Genomic DNA, 21,529 nt, shown 5'->3' on the forward strand with positions numbered 1-21,529 from the left:
TTTGTTCTTTTTTCAATCTATTCTGTATTCAAAGCAAGTACATTTTTTCTGTCACTATACCGCTATTGTTAACAACTATAAATGTATTAAAAACACAGGGGCATTTTAGTATGTGTATTGTGCATAAGAAATATTGTTACATGACAAGCTCCAATTGGCAAGTGAAAAGAGGTTTTATTGAAGGAAATAGCAGTAGCAAACAGTGAACTATGCAGAATAATGGTAATTGTTCCTTTAACATTGGCAGCGCACGTTCACTTAATATAACTGCTCCTCTGTCTCTGCCTCATCCAGACCCAGAGGACCTGTTAGACAAGCAGGCAGCCACCTCTCTCTGGGATCAAGCTGTCAATGCAAACTTGCTTTCTTTCTATTTCTCGGAGCTAAGCTATACCCCCAGAGCTCCTGAAGCTTTTCCTGAGTGAAAGCTTTAAAAAAGCTCCATTCTAAATTACATCACACGAGCTGTTCTCTTCAGACTGACAGAACAAAAGCAGGGGGAGAAAAACGCCAAAAGTACCATCTGAATGACTTCTGAGTCGCACAGAATGATTTACCTCCTCATGCTTTATTAGAGCAGACTAACATTGTCTTGACCTTGCCTACCAAAGCCCCAGCAGTGTCCTCTAACTAGCAGAGGAAGTTTGCATCATGTGTGTTTGCAGTACAAATAAACACAGACGTTGGGTGCAGGCTTTTTGCTTGCAACAGCATCTTCGATGCCCCATTAAGAAAGGTCCTAATGAGAGCATGGTGCTTTCTAAACCTTTTTAGATGATGTGGTTGCTAACACAGCCAGCTCATCGTTACTGGAAGAGTCCAGCCTGTGGGTACTGCAGAGTTTGGTGTGCTTACCCTCTAATCAGTGACACCCCAATTAATGGTCATGATGAAGATTGCTGAGGGCCAGTGCCAAAATCCGAGAGGTCTCTCAGGTTGGCTCCATCTGGGACTCCCCAATTAAAGGTCATCATCAGAAGTATGGGGAGCCCATAAGCATAACCTACTTCTGCTGTGGCTGAGTAGGAAGCAAATAAATTAGCGTTTCTCCCTCTTCAAAAGTCTTTCAGGTGGTATGGATTGGTTTGAGAACCCTCACTCAGGAAAACATCCTCAGCTGAGAAGTGAGGGGGCCATGGGCCCTCCTCCTCCTCCTCCTCCAGATAAATAAAGGTAAGAGAAAGCAACAGTATCATGGCTGTTCTCCAGGTAAGGTGACTAGGTGTCAGTTTGGGGGTTGCCTGATCCCAAAGTAATCCACTAAGATCTTGCAAATTGAAACAAATAGGGTTTGTGTGGCTCATAGGCTGGCATTTTTGGGGTTCTTATTCACTTTTCTTTTTCAACTTTCATAAGAAAATGGTTATGAGGTTAAGAGCTTGTTATCCTCATATTTAAAAGCTTGTAGGCTTGGTCCACTGCACAGCACTTACTGGTTGCTCTGCTGTTTTGAGTGAATGTTAAAATGTTTCTTTAAGTCATTAATACAAATAATAGTCTCATTTTAAAGATGGGCTGAAACAGATGATGAGTCAGTATTAAGGCAAAAAATGTTGCTCAGTTTCCCCATGGAATTAGAATAATAGAGCTCACTTTCTTGCATGAAAGGCACCACCAGTAGTTGCAAAAATGTGGTCCTGTGTACTGTGGGGAGAAGGAGCTGATATGGTGGGGGACTTACCTGAGTCTCCAAGGGGCTGTAGGATGGGGCTGCCCAGTTCTGGAAAACAAGAATGGGAGAGGAAGGTTTCACTAAACAGGAAATGCTCCCCAGGTGGTGAGGTAGCTTTGTTACCCCACACAGGCAGCAGTGTTTTGTAAACACCTCAAAACAGCATTGTTATCAGAGGAAAGAGAAAAGTCAAGCTACTGGGGCTGGAGACTTAATCCCCGATTGACTTCACAAGTATGGAAAAAACAGCTCTCAATAGAAGCTGGGAGATACCCTTCCCTTTAAGGGTCCTGTGTTCTCTAGCCTCTCACTGAGATGATTTTTTTTCCCCCTGCAGGGGACACAGGCAGTTTTCATATGGTCAACAGAACTTGTCTTACCCAGAGGAGCAGAGACTTCCCGAGGATCCTGACTCGCTAAAGCAGTGTTCATCCCTGAGTGAGTAAAGTTTAATTTTTTTCCTATGTCTTTTTGGTGGCTCATGTCTGAGTGGTCTTCACACACCTGATCAGTGAAACGACTCTGCCTTGATCCATAAAGGACCATACTAATGCCCATTAAAGCTGATGGAAATGTTTGGCTTCAGGGCGTACAATATCAGGTGCTGTATCTGCTTCCTACACCAAATCGTGAAAATCTTAATTAGGCAAAGTCTTCATTAAAATAATTGCAACCGAGGAAAATGCTGGTAATGAACCTGAAAACAGACCTCATCACTGTGTGCTTCATCACATTCCTGTTCCTACCAATGGTACGTGTGAAGATGCCGGACTTCCAGTTTTGGAAGCTAGCAGAATAAGTTATTAAACATAACCACTGTAACAGGTGTAGTCTAGTTTTCTGAACCATGGTTTTAGGATATGTTGGATGTTCAAGTTCAGTTTACCCATCTTTATATTTCTGTTTCAGCATGGCAATGCTTCCTCTGCTTTTAGGTTTATTTGGGTTTTGCGCTACCTTTGACCACCGTGGTATCTGAGTATCTCAAAATCAATAATGATGGCAAAGCAGAAAACTTCATGGTGTTTGTAGCGTTATGCATTTCCCCTCTGCTTAGAGGGGGAGACATAGGTCTTTTCTAAATGGCTGAATACTTGGGTGGCATTGTGATTCCACTGGATGTGGGATTTTGTGTATAGGTTGCTCAAAGAAATAATGTTCTGCAGTTTTTCTGGTAAATGTGGATCTGAACACAAATTGTGAAAAATATTAGCCTACTGTGTAAATCTCAAGTCGTGCTTGTAATAGTGGCAACCAGAAGCTTGCTTGCTTATAAAACGAGGAAAACATGATCTGGACATAAATGTCAGACAGCAGACAGGGTGCCAAGGTCCTATTTCCAGGCTTTTGATTCAAGCACAGCTGGGCTTTCAGCAGGACAGCAGCAAAGCTCCTCATGGCATGGGGACAAGCGTGCTTGTAGGTGAAGGCTTGTGAGTCTCCAGTGCCACACCACAAGCAAGACCTGGAGTCCCTGGGGCACTGTATGGCTGAGAAGAGATTGATTTGACTATGCCACCATGCAGACCACACTACTCTTCCACCCCTACCCTGCAGTGATTCACATCTTGTATTGCTCTGCCTGGTACGCTGCTGGCTACATGCTTTGAGGACATACATGGTGAATTACTTGTTCTCATCTGGACCGAGGTCCAGAAAGTTTACTTAGAAATCTGTAGATAACTATTCACCCTTTTCTTCTACAAGTATATGTAAGCAAAGCTTTATGCTCTTTGAGCTTTACTAAAAAGAGAACAGAAATGTATGCCTTTTTCTGTGAGTTTATTTCAAGCCATGATTCTTCTGGGAGATGTGATTTGTTTACGCCTTTCCATAACAAATGACAATGGTTAAGGTTGCATCTCTGTCAACCTCTAAGTGGTTTCAAGTAGTTTACTTAAAGAGGGATTATTTCATCTGCCACAGAATGAGGCAGCTCTGAGGTAGTGTCTAGCTGGCACAGAACAAGACCACTGTATGTTAGCTTAAGGCAGGAAATTTAAGGTCCAATAGACAGAGTATCACAAGAGCATGGAGTGATAGTTTGCAAGTGTGCTGCACCTGAAGGAAAAAAGAATTTGTTTGACTCTTCTTCTCCTGATAGTACCGGAAAGAGTGGGAAAGGCAAGAAACATCAAGTGCCCACTGGAGGTGGTGACTGCTTAAATCCTGATTGTCCCTCAATGCATGCTTGCACTAACCATCTAATTCTTGTGTGCCTCAATCCCCTATAAAGTGAGGACATATATAGGTCCTAATCATATATGATTGTTTGGGTGCTGAAGTCATGTCTGTAAGTTAATATATGCTCTGTAAATGCAGTTATCAAAGTCTTGTGGATGTCTTGTTCAGCTTCAGAAAGAGTCTTTAATTTTTATGTAGCAAACTTCTACAGCTATTGGCTTATGGTCACTAGTTAGCTACAGCAGGAGGGTCAAACTTTGGACACTAGTTTTTTTCTAGTTTGTAGGTTTCCTTGCCCTTCAAGTCTGTTTTCTACTCTTGCCAGTACCCTGCCTTCTGTTTAAAGGCATTAGTAATACCAAATAAAGCCAAAGATGCTTGTTATATCAACTATGTTTTTTCCTTTTTAATCAGAGCACACGCTTATGCCAGGTTTGGCATGAAGAATCTGTGTATGTGTCTGGTTTAGGGCACAGTAAGCTTATAATTTGTTAGAGTAGTGCATTACATAAAGTTTTGCTTTTGTTGTACAATTTACTGGGAGGTTGGTACGAGCATTGGTAATTCATTTTTTACGTGGAGGTGGTGGAAATACGAAGAATGGGAAATAAGGCTATTGTGTTTCGGCAGCAGCAGTTGTCTTGTAGTTAAGTGGCCATCAAACCTTTCTTGGGGTGGTGATAAATTTTAAAAAAATCTTCAGAAAATATATCAGTTTTCAAAGAGTAAAGAAAGATGCAGCAATTATTGTGACACAGGTTTGCAGTCTGCTTCTGATTATTCTTTTGGCTGGAGACTAGGGTTTTCTAATTGTAAGGTTAAGGAATCCTTTTTATCTATCTCTTGCCTCCTAATCCTATGCTAGACAGTATTGTTTTCTGTGCCTTTTGTCTTCTGGGGAAGAAGACAATCTCTGGCTCATGTGAACATCTTGTTAAAGTCTGCTGAGGATTAGGGGGTGTGACAGTTTTCTTGCTGAGCCTTTTTATTGGGGATTTTTATGCCTGCTTTTCTGGGAGGTCTTTGAAATGTCTTTTATGTAGCAATCATTTCACTCTTCCTTTGTTGTCTCAAATGTTGAGGCTGTATTCTTCTCATCTGTTCCTGTTTATATTCCATACTGGCTGGTCATAATAGTTTAGCTTGAAACTATCATTGCGCCATGTGCTTCTGAATCGCAGGAGCGTTGCTAACCGCTCTAGGACAATTGCAAATTTGAGCTTTATTTTAGGGCACCTGAAGCTGTAGCATGGTTGTTTGGTATGAAATACTGTTAAAGAGGTTCCAGGTGAAAAAGAATAATCTAGGAGTTGGACATTTCAAGTGTCCACAGCTAGGTATAGGCATTTAAAATGCTCCTGCTATAATGAGATAGCTTCCCCTTAGGGTTGTGTTCATCATGCCAGCTGTAGCTGGTATGATAGGTGTTCAGTCTGGCCTAAACTCCTACAATACTCAATGGAAGAGACAAAGCCCATCCTGCTGCCAAGTCATGCCATGTTGACAGAAGAGTTTAAGCCAGTGAAAAAAATCGCTCTTTGGAAGGTTTTTTGTCCCTGTTCTCACCCCATCCCTCCGTAGCTGGCTACGGATAAAATATAAATTACCCAGACTAGAAACCAAATTTCTAGGTGACTAAAGTTAGATAATACAAAAACTAATCCTGGCCAAAGAAATGAAAGAACTTAGCTTTTCACAAGAAATTTGGAAGACTTTGGTAATTTCACGTTTCTGTTTCAGAAAGCTATGGGGTTGGTCAATGTACTTAAGAGATAAAACACATTTTTGCTTCCTAAAATTTGTATTGAATCAATTCTTCTATGTCTTAAGACACATGGACTTCTTGTATCTTTTTAAAAGTTGGATGGTAAAGACATTGTTGATTTTTTTCCCACAGTGCTTATTTCTGACACTACGTAAGCTCAGGTACCAGCTGGGGAGATGCCAGATTCCATGTTACGTGAGGAGCCAGGGTTATGTAGTCTTGCTGATAATGGAAATATCAGAGGCAAGTTTCTAAGACACACATGGAAAAACTGGTTGTATCACCTTCACCTTTGAGAAGACTGAGGCAAAAAATCATGCTTTCATGAAGTCATTACCAAAACTGACTGACTAACGTGCCCAAGGTGCTGTTTCAATTTTTTAATCTAGCTAAAATTTTATTTATTGTACAGTGTATCATATCTTTACAGAGGGAGAAACTGCTTGCTTAGATGTTTATCTTTTGCTCCAATAAATACCTTCCTAAAAGCTGTGTTTTATCTCCCTATCAAAAATTTGCCCCATGTAAGACAACGTTTCCACCTGTCTTTGCTTGCAGCCCCTCTAGCCTAATTTTTAGTGTCTAAAGCCATATATAATATCGTTCCATTTCACACTTAACCACAAAACCCACTCTTCCAGATATGACCTCAGTTTATTTTATATCGCACATCTTTTTCTTAAAGTATTTTATACATAGCATAATATGCAATGATACGGCACTGATGTTTATCAAAATTGTTTCACACTGTACTTATTTCTATTCCTGTCTTTTGGATCAAGTAAAATACAATTGCAGATTAATACCACCTTTTAAAATAGGTTTAATGTGTTTATTTTCTTACCACATTCACTCCATCCACTAACTTGTTATATGGATTATATTTAACAAGAATCTTGTGGGACTATCAAAGGGCATTTATTTTCTATTGAAATAACAATTAAGATAACACACAAACTAATACAGTAATCAAATAAACCTGACAAATAACAAAAACTTTTTTAAAGCTGCAGAGGCATGCTAACAAATCTATTTGATCAATATATGGGATGTGAAAAAAGAGGAGACAAGATTGACTGATGAATAAAATGGAACTGACACAAATAGGCTGACAGCCAGTCGCAAGTCTCTTTAGGGCAAATGCAATTAACTTAGAATAATAGACTCAAATTTGATGGTTAGAAATGCATTTTTATTAACAATCACAGCCTGAATCATTATGCACTCTTATGAATAAAATTGTAGTTATACTGAAAGTCTGTGTATACATGTATGCATGTACATACAAAAAAGCCTTCTTGGAGAGCTTTATTTTTGTGACAGAATAGCTGTATGAAATTTAAAATATAAATCATACACAAGTATAAATCTAAATATTCAAACTAGCGATATAAAAATCACATATGTGGTATGCTAGTATTAATGATAAAGGCAATAAGCATCAGTCCCAGGACTGCTTGTTCTTTGGGGATGTGAAATTGCAATCAGGGATTTACAGATTTCATTCTGAGGCAGAGAAGTCATTACTAGAAACATAAGCTCATTCTCTTTACTTTAATAGCTATTTTAAATCATTCATTTAGAAAATACATTAACTATTTATTGTATAGGCAGTACATTTCTATTGGCATTCCATTTTCATGCTTTTTTATAATCCTTTTTAACAAATTATTTTATTAAAAGAAGATTAGAATTAGCAAAAGGATCCTACCAATTTTTGAAAATGCTACTCTTGAAGAAGGATATTTCCCATTATTAACAGGTATGCGGTATTAAAACTTTAAAGGGAGGGAAGATATTCAATTGCTAATGTGTCCTTTTTCTTTTGACCTTCATTGCAGAGGCTGATTGCTATTTGTAAATTGCTTTCAAAATTATTAATCTCATTTAATTTCTGAATAAATATATAATCTTCTTTTAAAAAAAAAATCCTTGGGATTTAGATATGAAGAGAGCTGCCTATAGATATGTTATGGTGCAGACATCTTTTATTTGTGGGAAAAGATAAAATATACCACTTAATGCCGAGTAACTCTACTTGGTATTAGCGAAGCATAACATGAATAAGAAACCATGATACCTGCAATGCTTTGTGCTTAAATACCTTGAGAAAAAGGTGTAATGGTAGGAAGTAAAACTGTACTGGAAATTATTTAAATCTAGTGTTCTTCAGCTCAGTGTCCTTGGTGGACCACTGTCTGGCCAGGCACCGTACAGCAGTAGAACATGACGCCTTAGTTGCCTATAGTATGAAGAAGCTGGTGTAAAGCATCATTGTGGTTCTCAGCTTCAGGGGTTGCTGAGCTGGATCCAAGAAGGAACCACACTTGGTTTTCTCCACTTTGAAGGTAGTTTTAATCATACCCATTTCTCAGAAGTGAGAAGTGCGCAGATGTACTGGGAAGGCAGACTGCCTAGTGTCTGCTAGGGGAGAGGCCGTGGAAACCACTGAAAACAGGGACAGTGTGTGGCTGGGGAACAGATTTTTCTGGTAAACACCTGGTGTCTGGGGAATGTGTAGGCTGCCATTTTGGTTTTCTACCTCTAATTAGCCTTAAAGTCATTGCCATGAGATAAAAACTTCTCAGGAACTCCAACAGTTGCTGGAGACTTCCCAGCCTTTTTTTCTCCTCTCATAATCTATTCTAGATGCTCACAGCAGCCCACCACAACATTTCCTGAGCTGGCTTCTTGAATAGCGGATATTGCCTATTCTTAGAGATAAGATGGATGGATCACACGTTGTTCTAGTACCACCAAACCTGGTGTGTGCCTAAAAAGGGAATAATCTTGTTGGGTCTGGCATAGTTGTTTTACTTTGACACAGAAATTGGCAGTCCAAGTCTCTGAGCATTTTGCAACAAAGATTTCTCTCAGAACTGCCTTTGGTGTAGAGGAAGTCTGAGTAGTCAAATTTATGTTGCCTATTCAATTTCTCCTTACCATCTCTGTAGATGTGTCACTGGAGACTGATGGAAAAAAGTTACTTCTTGCATGTGATGCCAGAAAAAGAATATGTGCTCTTTTATGACCACAGTTACTTAATATTTTAAATGAGAAACAGGTCTTAAAATAACTTACATGAAAGTTTTAGTAGGTAAACAGACTAAGGGAGAAAGACCAGATGATCTGCTGATTTAAATGGGGGGTGGCTTCTTTGTATCAATACACAACTGTATAGGGGACTGGGGCTGTGGGCTCAATTCTTCCATCTTGTTGGTTTTAGGCTAGTGAAATATTGGTGAACTCCACACAATGTTTCCTAATGTGTGGTGATATAAGAGAAAGAAGTCTCAGGCCCTGCAAGATGATAGACTAATTCTCCACTGATGTAATCATCCAACCAGAACAAGAATGACTCACTCCATCCATAAATATCTTGGGGCCTGCTTCTGATCACACTTAAATTTGTTCACACCAACCTCATCTCATTTGCTTGAATGGGCTTACTCCTGAGTTAGAATGATACATGTAAGAGAAAATCCAGGCCCTTAAAAATCAAATCATAATTAGTTTCTCTTAATAGCCATTCTATTAAAAAGAGTCAGATCTTTAAAAAAATAATTAGAAAGCAAAAGAGTGTTCTTTTAAGTGCATTAGGTTTTTTCTTAACCCAGCAGCAGTAGACTTGTTGGTGATGTATCATACTTACAATATGTTTCTATTGGCAGTCAGGCTCCATGTTTTTATATTCCCTCTTCAGAAGTTATTTCATTAAAAGAAGATTAGAACTAGCAAAATGTAACTACCAGGTTTTGAAAAGACTTATCTTGAGAATGATATTTCTCCCCAGCACCTGCCATTTTTGTTCCACTCCATCTTAAACCTGTTCAAGTTCTGAACTCTGATTTCACCCTTTCATGCTCCCAAAATAATAGATTCCATTCCCCATCAGTTTACACTTTCCTCAGTTTTTATCTGCTACAAATGTGGTTTGGCCAAGATGTTCCTGATGAAATAAAAATACTTTCGCTTTACTTTCTGTTCACCTCATCCTCAAGCAGGTGCCAGGCAATCTGCAGTAGCTGTTCCGCTACCTGAGAAGTGTTCATATATAGAAACACCAGGCCAGCCTCCGTTGTCACGGCACAGGAAGCCACAAATAGCTGACATGAGAACATATTTCTTCCCATGAAGATTTCTGCAGCTATGTGAAGTCTTCAGATAAGCAGGTTTTAGTGTTAGAAGAGAAAAGAATAGTGTTGGAATGAAGAACCTAGATTTTATAATCTAAAAATAGTCTCTTTTATATATATATGTTTGATTAGATAGGGGTAGACAGACATATTTGGATATTCCTCCTTCCCCCAGTGATGAGGGTTCTGCCAACAACTGGTCTTCCATGTCAGGTATATGCTCTTTCTTCCTATTAGCATGGTTGGAAAGCCACAAAAAAAGTAAATTGCTTACAAAAGCCTTATTTGTAACTTATTTAATTGCACCGCACTGGTTTGCCGTGTGATTCAAGGCTATTCTGAAGGCTGAGTTGCTCTAGACATCATGTTGTGTTAGTGCCACTGGCATGGGGGAAGATGGTATATTTTAAAGCTGAGGAATGGTGCCAAAAAGAATCACAGATGATGCATCTGGAAAGGACCTCCTAGTTCAACTAGTCCCCCAGCCTGCATGACACAAAAATCTCTGTAGGCTAATCCCTTGGGTGTTTTTCCTCTCATGTCTTCTTAGACACCATCAAGTGACAGTGCCTGAAACACTTCCTGAGGCAGAGCATTGCCTAATCTTCCTTACTTGGAAGATATTTCCCTACTGTCCAAGCTATGTTTTTTCTTTTCCCAAATAAGCATAATGGCAGGTGTCCTGCTGTGGAAGCAGAAGGAAATGTAATGGGATGAGTAACTCCAAGTGGAGTAAAGCAGTCAGTGCTGTAGGTTCTTCAAAACTTGATTTTTCTGGAATAGTTCAGTGTTTCCTCCCTGGTCTTGGTGCTGCTTACTTATGCTTTTCTTCACATTAAAGGGTCATGTTTTTTTTCACGTGTGGGGTATTTTTAGACTTAATTACTCTTAAAGATGCCAAGACAATTGCCGCTTCAGTTAGGACCTAAATTTGCTGAGGTTTGGTAGATATTTTATTTATAATAGGCAGTGTCAGTGATGATAGAACAAGGGATTGATTCTGCTTTAGCTTTTACGATAGTGCTATCGAAGTTCTCTGGCTCCCAGATAACATCTAACAGGCCCTATACTGCAGTGTGAAAATTATGGTTAAGACTCAGCTGGTGGTTATTCTTCAATAAATATTCAACATATTTTAGTAGTGCATTAGCAGAAAGTTAACTGTAGTGACTGGTGATTTTTGCCATGGCCAGAAATCTGTCAGACTAAGTGCTCAGTGCAGATATAGTTGAAACACTTCTGTCCCTGAAAACTTGAGGTCTGCTTAAGTAACTGACTTGTGATGATTTTACAGGTGATAAGCTGTGGTATACACACTGATTTTTCTTTTTTTCTCTGAAGAACACAAAGGCAGCCTAGGAATAGCCAGGTACCAAACTTTGTTCTTCTGTGTGTTAAATGGGTAGTAAAAAGCATATTTTTCTCCAGTTTTAAATAGTCTTAGTTATAACTTTCATCCTCTGTGTTTCCTCTGTAATGAGGGGAGAGGACTACATTGATTAACTTTCTAGGTGGCTTTCCAGCTGTGTATAATGTATCTTTTTAATTTCTTTAGGTTCAGTTTGAATTCTTCATAGAAGAACACTTATGTAACTTCAATGAAACTTCTAGTGTTCTCCCAAGAGAAAGTGAATTTGTGAGTGTTTCCGTTATACTTCTCTTCAAACAATCTCTCCCAAAATATTAAGGAAGGAAAAACCACAAAATTGCTCTAAAATGGCAAAGAAACCACCTGTACAAAATGTTGCTTTCTTGTGAAACTAAGCAGAACAACTGTAACTCCCTTGAAATCCAGCATAGTCTATAGAGTTTCTTGATTTTTTTGGGAACAGGCTAGTCAGTACAATTATCCCATCTGACTGGAGTCCTCAGTAATTTTTCCTTCAGAGACATTTATTCGTTGCTGCATTAGTGAATGCAGTCAAACCCCACCACATACCACCAGAGGCCCCCCGGTCTTTAAAGCTAGGTGCTGCTCCCTGAAAGCCAAAGGGAGTTTTGCCATTGACTTTGATGAAAGTAGGAACAAGCCATTTATTTGCAACTTAAAGCAAGTAGGTTAGAATTATGAAGAATGATTATTTAAAATAGCAATGATGTAATATCAGTGTCAATTCCATTATTTTAACAGATGTAAATTTGCTCTGCTCTTGAACTCTGGTGAATTTTAATGGCAATATTAAAGAGATACTATTAAGACTACTTAAAAGAACTATTTGTAAAAAGTGTCTCCAGTTGGGGGGGGGGAAGTTTAAATTGCTTTTTTATTCAGTCTGCACAATTATTTATTTGAATGGTTTTGTATATTACAAATTAATATGTATTAGAAGCTAAGCAGATCGCACAATAATTCCAATAGTCATTGGATATGTGAGAGCTTGCACTATTCAAACAAAGCAAATAGACCTCTTATCCAGCCATAGTTTAGGTAGCCTTCACCATAGGGTAAATAAGGATTTTATGATGTACATCATGGACAATGTAGATGAAAATCAGCTCTCTAAATAACTTCATGGTAAATTTACATACATTCCAAGACAAGTTCCATGTCAATAACTCCAGTATTGTACCTGGCTGATGATGAGTGTTTCTTTCCTGGCAAAGGGAATTGATGGTTTGGAATTTCAGGATCCGGTTCTAATTTTACACACAACATGCATTCTAGTGGGACCTTGGTGGGAGAAGGTCAGCATGGCCAGTCCTGGAAATGGACCTCTTAAAACTTATGTACAAGCCTGTTAGCATCTGCTGTCTCAGGAGTGTTGTACTTTCTGGAGCAAAAGTTTAGCTGGTTTAAAACCAATTCTAGGGCCACAGTCGTAAAATTAAATGGAAGATTTTGAACAGGCTGGCATTGCACAAACTAGGTTATTGCAGGCAAGAAAAAAACAACCCAGGTGCTGCCACTTGAGTTTTTTGGAAGACTAATAAAGCAAATACTAGAAAATGAGACAGAATCAGGGAAAGCCAGGTTCTACTAATTCAGTACTGGCATTTTTAAGGGCTCATCCTTTCTGTCATTAAAGCCAATGGCAGTCCTTTGTGATCTTTACCTCATCTACAGCTAGTAATTTTGAGTTCTGTTTATTTCTTGGTAACATGCAGAGCTCATCTTCATTAAGAAGTACTGGGCACTGGCACACACAATCAAGGGTTTCAGCTACCCGGAAAGCTGGATATTTAGAATATCTAAGCATTATGTATACCTAATTTAGCATTAGGTATAAAAGTTTACTTTGTCTCAAGCTGTAAGATGCCTCAGTTCTTCAGGATAACTGGTGGCATAGGGGGAGATGAAATAATCCCAAGCTGGGATCTGAACTGTTCTTGGTTTGCTGTACAGTATGTTCCTGCCCTGATGTCCAAATCTAGGAAAGAATTCATTTCACACTTCTAAGTAATTGCCTCACCTCCACTCCTGTTAATTGCTTTCATGCAGCAAATAGGCTGTTTTAGTTGTTAATGACTGAAAAGGATCTGAGACTCTCAAAAGTAAAAACTTGTAATTTTTTTAACCTGATTAGTAAAGGTAAATATATGCCTGAGCAAAGCTGGACTTTATGATTCATTTGACCTAGCAATTGTTTCTTTTAAGTGTTTATGAGTACAGTCCGTGAATGCATTCTTGGAAGTATTCAGGTTTGATCCAAGAATGTCTCTTTCCATTAGTTTTTATTTCCTCCTCTTGCTGCAGACAAATCGGAATATTACAAAGGGCAAATCCATGAAACTTTCTCCAACTTTCCCTCGGGGGTGAAAGCAGGCGTTTTCATCTTAAAATGACAGTCTTTGTTGTGCAAGAAATGCCTTTCACTTCTGTAAAAGCCACCACACTGAAAAATCTAGGCTGACCTATTGTGACAGGAGAGAAGGTGAGGATGTATTTGACTGTAGCGTGCTTGTGTAAACTTGCGCACAGATAGATTTAGACATCACTGTGTATAAATACAATCTCCAGGGGCAGAGAGAGCTTTTTTCTGTCAATGGAAGCACACCGTGACTAACAATTTGTGCTGTTATCTCTGGATATAGCAACTTTTCCCTATATTGTGCAACAAACCATAGTGGTCAGCTGCTGGAATCACTCCTCCTTGGCCACCAGGTCCACCCTAGTTTTGACACGAATGACCCAGAGCAGAGTGCTCGGTGCAGCCTGTTTTGTAGCACAGTTGACCAAAGCAACCGTAGCTCAGCCTGCATAAAGCTTTAAAGCAGGGCCAAATGCAGCCTGACGGGCAAGCTTGGAAGAGATCTCCTGCCAGAGTTCAGACCCTGTTCTACCAGTCTGCTTGTAACTTACTGGTATGGTCTACACGGTGCTCTTGAGAATAATAAATATATAATCCCATATCCCACAGTCCATTACCACACAGTGCTTGAAAAATTTCCCATTAACAAAACACAGTACGTGCAGGTAAAAATATCAATGTGTCTCATTAGAGGGGAGGAAAAAAGGAAAATATGTATTAAAGCCAAATTTTGGGCTCTTGTGCAAAGTTTGAGGAGAAAAATGTATTTCTCCAGGTGGTCTCTCAGGCGGAGTGAAGGATACAGTTTCTGAGCTACACTAGCAATTAGAAACAGGGCAACATTATACCCAAGATGTGGCCTCTAATCTAGGCCAAGGAATTCTTCCTCTTCTATCAGAAGCAGATTCAGCAACATAACTAAGCACAAGCCTAACTTCAAGCATACAAGCAATTTTAGTGACTTCACTCTTGCAATCTTGGTCAAAAGAATCATATTGGATGTTTGCTTTTTGTCAGCATTTCATAGGTTGTTTTGGGTTGCATGTAGTCTCATGCTCTGATTTTCTTCAGCAATAATAAAGAACTTGTGTGTGACAGGGATGAAGGTGGGGCTAAAGTATGGGGTGATTGAACCCTTGGGAAAAATAATGCAGGAGAAGTGTGTGATGAATACATGCATTGCAGACCCATGACATGAAAAGCAAACAGGCCAAATCACTCGAAACTTTGTGCTTATAAAATCTTTTCTTACCCTTTTATAGGAATGCTTGAGACTGAAATCAGTACTGCAAAATACCATTGGTGGAAACAGAAGAGTAACACTGGCACTATTAATTTCCATCAGCAGCTTATGCTCTCTGGGCCTTGGTTATTGACCCTCTGTTGAACCAGCTTATGCCTGGGCACAAAAAAGCAGATGAACAGTTTGTGTGCTGGGTCTGGAAGGGAGCTCAGTGGTTGCTAGACACTCTGCCTGAAAGAGGAGATTCAAACGGACCAAAGTCCTTTTATTCTTGTGAGCAGATAACTGTTCTTACCTACTCTTTCACTCCTTGGGTTGAAATAATCAAACCCCTAATTTATTGGGTATTTTTAGGGAAGAAACTCTATTTGGTATAGATTTATAGAATTGTATACACTGTTTCTTGGATAAATGCAAGCATGCAGAGGATTCTAACAGGTTTCCTGCCATGCTTTTGGGTGCCTTAGACAAAACCTGGTGTATCAGTTTCTACCTGGGATCTTCCTACCTTACTGTTAACGCAGTGTTTCTGGAAAGATCTCTATGGAAAAAATAGCCAAAGAAATTAGAAGCTTGGAATGGGAGGTCTGTTGGTTTTCTGCTCACATAAATTGCCAGCAAAACACACGTAGCCCTTAAAGGACTGTGTTGGGGGAATAATTCCCCTGGCAGAGCAGCACCACATGTTTCTGCTAGCCCATGCACTCTGTGCAGCTGCACAACGTATCACATAACGCCGTCAACTGCAAGCACGCTAGCTTGCCATTCCAGTGGGGCCCCAAAACCTGTAAATAGCAATAGGCAAGAAAACTCCAAGACACAGCGCTTGCTGTGGGAGCGTGAATGCTTGAGCCAACTGCCCAAGGCTTGCACTCAATGCATGAGACTCGACAGGTGGCCATGCCTGGCAAAAGGCACATAGTTTATCCCAGGCTCTTGCCACAGTTGCACACCCTGGTCTTGAGTTCAGAGCCTGGATGTCTGCCAGCATGGCTAAGAAGTTGCTGGAGCTTGCTTGGGGGCTGAGGAACCACTGTGGCCCACAGACCTAAGGCCAGACTCCTTGTAGGGTGCTGAGAATAACTGGCGCTCCCAAACTCTCTTGCTGATACTGCACTGAAAAATCTTTCTGTGGGCAGAAAGGGCACACAGTGGGTGTGTAGCTAAGGTTTTACTGTTAGTCCAGGTAATGTTTTAACAGTCCAAATACTTTAATTGAGAAAAGTCTTGATTATGTAGCCAGAACTGTTATATAATCCATACCCAACCTTCCCAGTACCTACCCTTTTTATGTGGTGTTGTGCTCACCCTTTTCATGGAGTCATTCCAGTGCCAGATGATGGCCCATCCCAGATGATGTCCTGAAGTTCCTGCTGTGTTTCCACCTTGTCCACGTGAGCCTCTCTCCAGGTAGCCCAGATAATGCCTATCCACTGGGATCCAAAAGAGATGAGGGCACTTCTATAGACCCAGCAGGGCTACCCAGCTGGAGGTGTGTGACCTTCAGTAACTCATCTGTAAGGTCTATCAGGTTATGCAGCAGGAGAGCATGAAGAAGCAATCTTGGACACTGATGTGACAGTACAAGGGCAGTAATAAGGGTGTTTTCTCCTGTCTGTCTCTTTGCCTCCATCCTTTCTCAAACTCAACCATCTCAGGAAGTTACACATGAATCACTGCAATGTTGCCAGTAATAGTTGTCTTAGGGAGCCAGTCGTAAGCCCAAATCTTCATCGCAAGCCATTGCTGGTGACTGCGCTCTGGGCAGTGCCATTCAAGAGGATTAAAGACTAGAAATGGCAAATGGTAGTGACTTGGGCTGTGCAGCTTTGAGGAGGACTTGACCTAGTATTGCTGGGTGGAAGCAAGGAATACTGGGAAAGAGGAAATCCTATATATTCAATGTCTGCCCTGCATACAATAGAGAGCACAGTTGTCTCTGGACACCCCTGTTCCCATCTAGGTGGGCAGGAGGTGGGTGGAGTGCAGTCGAGAGCCACCAGAGCCTTGGCTCTGCTCCCCTGAGCTTCTTGCAAGAGTAACTAGCCAGGAATGAGATGGGAGATGAATTAAATTACACTCTTCCAGCTCTATAGGAGCATACCTTCTCCTGGGAAGTGAGAAGAGGGGGAGTGGTGCTGTGCTTGTCGCAGCTTCTGGCAAGCAGGATGGGAGCCAAGGACCAGTTAGGTTAGATGTTGGCCCAAAAGACACTACCCAGACATGTGCATCGCTTGTTTTCCCAAAGCTGATGAGAATATATCATTATAGTTCAATTATTATCTGACAAGTTTTTGTTTTATGAAAAAGTATATTCATAGATTTAAAAAAAAACAACTTGGGAAAACTATGGCATTTTACATATAAAACTGTTTTATTTTGAGTGAAATTTAACTGAAATGATCTTAATGACTTATGTAAAGTGAAATATTGGGTTTTCCTTTTTCTCTTTTAGCCCTGGTCTCACACAGGCATATTAATGATTATTTGTCAAAGTCACACTGTTTGCTTACAAGGTACGAAGGCTTTTTAGACACTATAATGACAGCTTTTGATTCACTTGATAATATTTAGAATAAGCCATAAAAGCCAATCTCTGAACGAACAGACCGCTTTTATTGGCTTTTAGTGCTATTACTGCTATCATAAGTGGTAAATTGGCCTAATGCAAGTAATACTGCTGTGTCATACTGTAAAAACTGCTGCTTAGTTTTATATTTTATTTATTTTTTGTGAGAAAAAATTTAAGGCATGGAGACTGTACTATCCTTCTACGACTGTTGGTGATTCCCTCCAAGTGAGAGTTGGGGAGCTTCCACTGCTGTTTGGACTATCTTTGCCTAGTGATTACCATCTTTGCTGGGACAGGGCCAATCATAATGTTAGGAACTGAGTATGAGAAGGAAAATCTTCTGAATTTGGGGTGTCCACCTGTGGAATGAGCTTTTGGAGAAACATAGGTAAAGCCAGGCCATGTGCATTTACATAATGTCAGAAAACCTTCTTGATAGCACATCATCTTCATAATAAGAATACTATTCACGGCACCTGCCTTGCTGCTTGCTTCGCTTCTGTTACTTGCCTGCATAGGCTATGTGAACAGTGCCAAAAATGAGCACACCAAAACCTGACCCAAAGCTGACTGACTTCGGTGGAGGTCCCTCTTGGGTTCAGCAGGGTGTCTGCAGAGCCTGTCTCTGGGGTCCTCTGCAATGTCCCTGTCCCTAGTAGGCACCTTGAGGAATGGTGTTTCCAGCTAGAGGTAACAATAAGTGAAACTCAGAGTCACTATAGCTCAGGCTGTTCCGTTAGAAATAAGATACTGAAACTTCTGTTGCCCAAAGTGTTTATGATTTAAATAGCCTGTGAGCTTCATGTAGATATTCAAACTGGAAACAAAATCCCATCATAGCTTAGCTGAAAGCTGAAATAGACATATTTCAAATACTTTATGCTAGTGGTTTTGTGTCTTAAAAAATCTATTGCTATTATAAAACAAAAAATAATAAACATTTTAAATATCTGAAGAAGACAATACATTTGGTCACAATTTTGTGAATGAAAGTGAAGAAGTTTACATTTGCTTTCATCTATTCTTTTATCTTCCTTTCTTCCCCTTTGCCCATGTACTATTTTCAGTCAGGAATACTGACTAATTTATCAGCTATGATGTAAATTTAGGACCAGCAGTCAACACGGGTCATATTTTCATACAACAATCTCAGAAGGCACTACATTTCAACTTGGCCTGAGTCAAATTCAGAATTGTTATACATGTAGCATGGATTGACCAGTGTATTAAGCTTCTGTTAACCAACAAGAGAGAAGCTGTGATTTAGTTTAATATTGACTACTTTGGTATTCGACAAGTGTGCAGAGCAAGTGCAGCTCACAAGGTAGAAAGTTGAAAGAACAGCATTTCACAGAAGTATGTTGCATGAAGCAGCCCTACAAAATTGTAATTACCTGAGGATGTGCTCTGTTTTTATTAAGACTTCTCTGAACTTATTTCTAAGGTCTATGTAGTAATGGTGTCATGCAAAGCAGCATGAAGTATGGGTTAAGAGGGTGAAGTTAACTTTGAAGACACTTCTTCTGACTGTAAACACACCGAAGTCAGAAACTCTAGGAAGGCTAGAGATAGGAAACACCAGTCTGAATTTAGCTTTAGTGGTACATAATGAGAACATGTGGTTGGGGCTGCTTTATCTGAGAACCAAGAATGAGGCAACAACAATGATAAACGATTCTTGGTTGGGGGGGGGGGGGGGGGGGGGGGGGAAGTGTAGTGTGTGTTAAACTTAGCTAAAATTTGAATATTACAAAGCCAAATATAATTTCATTGTGGAATACTATGCGGCCATTAAAAAATTGGTCTAATGACAGAGAAAATCCTATCTGAGTAATAATCACTAATTTTACTGAATGCATGCTTGAAATTATTTACTTTCAATATGCTGTGGGAACAGAAAGAGTCATATTCGAACTTCAAGTTTGGCATCCAAGTATTTGTGGATATGTGATAGCATTTTGGCACATGCGTTAATGGCCATGGGTGTGTAATAAACCAGACAATTTGGTGTTAAAAAGGTTTAACCCTTTAAGACAACTATCTTTTTGAAGATCACACAGCAGAAAACTCTTCCCTGTAAATCCGATGTCTGAGTTTGCTTCAGCAGGAAGATACTGATTTGACCTGTATTTTAGTCTGAAGAACTCAAGTGATCTTATTTACCCAAAATCTACACCTCTGCTTTTAAATTACAGGTGCAGTGGTACAGCAAAACAGTGTTCCTATCTACATCTTTGCTGCAATAGCATTTTCTTTCTTTTGAAACTACGTGTAGGCATAGTTCAGTAAGAACAAGATAACTTGTCAGTAATCAGTTCTCGGATGTCTCAACACTATCATGGCAATGTTGTGTTTTTCTGTAAAGTACAACAGTGAGCAGTGCATCTACTTCTCTATCTCTGGAGCCTACTGACATATTCAGGCAAAGCTTTTCTTCCTGCGTGTATTTCTGTACTGTGTATATTCATTTATGTGTGAGAGAAGAAAACATTATCATGTTTAACTGCTGCAATCATAAGCACATTAAGGAGACAGATAATAAACAATCCATCTGAATTTATGATTAAGTTAATTGTGTCTGTATTTTTCTAATGTGTTTATTCAGATTAAAGACTGAAATTAGAATGAGACTATATAATCAGGAGACCCTAAGAGACTGACTCCTTTAAAATAAAAATTAATTTAGTTTAGGGGAATAGGAAAGAGATCTGTATCACTTAAACATTGCTTAGGTGGTAAAGAGGCCTTGTGCAATTCTCTTCAAAGATATGAACCTCAGTTGAAGTAAGAGCTATAAAGAAAGCTGGCTGACACTGAGGGCTTCAGCACCTAATTTTTGCATATGCCCTTCTGCCCAGCACGCACCAGAGTCCCAGGTTCAACCTTCTGTACCGCACGTGCAGAGGATTGGGTAACTGGGAGCAATAAGCTGATAGGAGAGGTGAGGAAACAAGAGTAGGAAAACTACTGGAAGGAATGGGATGAAGGACCACCCCAATGTACTTATGGCTGCACCACTTGCATTTGGCACCTCTGCCAGCCACTGCTCCTGAGACAGAGCAGGAGGAGATGCTCTAGTCCCTTCCCATCTATGCGAGTGAGATCCTTGCCGGTGAGAGCAGCTGGTGGATTGGGCATGGCCCAGGCTCAAATTGCTCTCTGCTTGCTCTCAGCAGTGTGTTGAGACCACCTGTCAAAGGTTTTGCACTTTTTACTGGATAGCTGAATAGTCTTTCTAGCAGGGACTAGAGCAGATCTTCTGTCCTTCATGCAGGTGTCCTACCTAGTGGGCTGTAGTGTCTGTTCTTCTCTCTCTCTGAAGCAATGAACTCTAAGTAGCCCATCCAGACATAGACACTTGAGAATCTCCAAACCACAATATTATATGGAGTCTCTGATAGCTGGGAACCAGATTTTTCTTCTGGAAGGTGTGAATTTGAGTCCTCTCATACAATCATGTGCTCTCAGCTCAAACCTGAAGTCCCAGAACTACTCACTAATCACTAAGCTGTTCTGATAAGGCTTTTGTGTCCAGTATCTTATTATTGGACATTTAGAGCAGTCACTCTTCATGTTTAAGTATCTTTCCCTTTGGATTTAGATTTAAATGCTTATTTAAAAAATAGATGGTAAAATAATTCCCCAGCAAATAATGGATATTCCACTTTTGTTTTTTCTCTAAACTTTTCCTGTAATATCTTTCGTAGGCAACAGACAACCTGCACGCCCAGGGGTTTGGTCAACTATTGCACTTCTCAAATGCTTAGAAGCAGTTGTATTTTGGAGAATGATTACAAATCTTCAATGAGAAGAGGGGAGGCTTATTTTTTATAGAATTTAGTGATCTTTAAATACTTCACTGAAGCCCCCAATACTAATGATTTTGTTACAGCTCTACGTGACTGTCAGTCTGGCTCTACATCAGTGTATAATCTTGCAGGCCTATAAAATGCCTTCTGAAAACTGACACTGCACTGCTTACATCCACAACTATCCTGCCTTCAAGCTTAGGGTCAATCAGGCCTGCATGGTAGTTGTTTTGATGGGATTTCTATCAAGGAATTGAAAGTTCTATAAACTAAATGCTCATTAATAGGTTTGAAATGTCTGGTTTTCATAGTTTCTAAACATCCAATACCCAATTAGATTCAAAGGTCTTACTGTCTTCCTCCAGAAGAAACTGATAATAACCCTGAGGCCATTTGCAT

The 21,529-nt window shown here is 39.8% G+C and overlaps 1 protein-coding gene across 2 annotated transcripts in view; it reads right to left on the reverse strand.

The window, feature by feature from the left end:
* MDFIC2 (MyoD family inhibitor domain containing 2) overlaps positions 1-21,529 on the reverse strand; it is a 45,561-nt gene that overhangs the window by 17,054 nt on the left and 6,978 nt on the right. The window contains exon 2 of one of the 2 annotated variants that reach the window (XM_010307733.2): positions 1,682-1,720. The exons of the other annotated variant lie outside the window; for it this stretch is intronic. Within the exon in view, the coding sequence (XP_010306035.1) occupies positions 1,682-1,720 (39 nt within the window). The remainder of the gene's footprint in view (positions 1-1,681; positions 1,721-21,529) is intronic. 2 annotated transcript variants of the gene reach the window in all.

Source organism: Balearica regulorum, chromosome 10, assembly GCF_011004875.1.
Source record: "Balearica regulorum gibbericeps isolate bBalReg1 chromosome 10, bBalReg1.pri, whole genome shotgun sequence".
NCBI lineage: Eukaryota > Metazoa > Chordata > Aves > Gruiformes > Gruidae > Balearica > Balearica regulorum.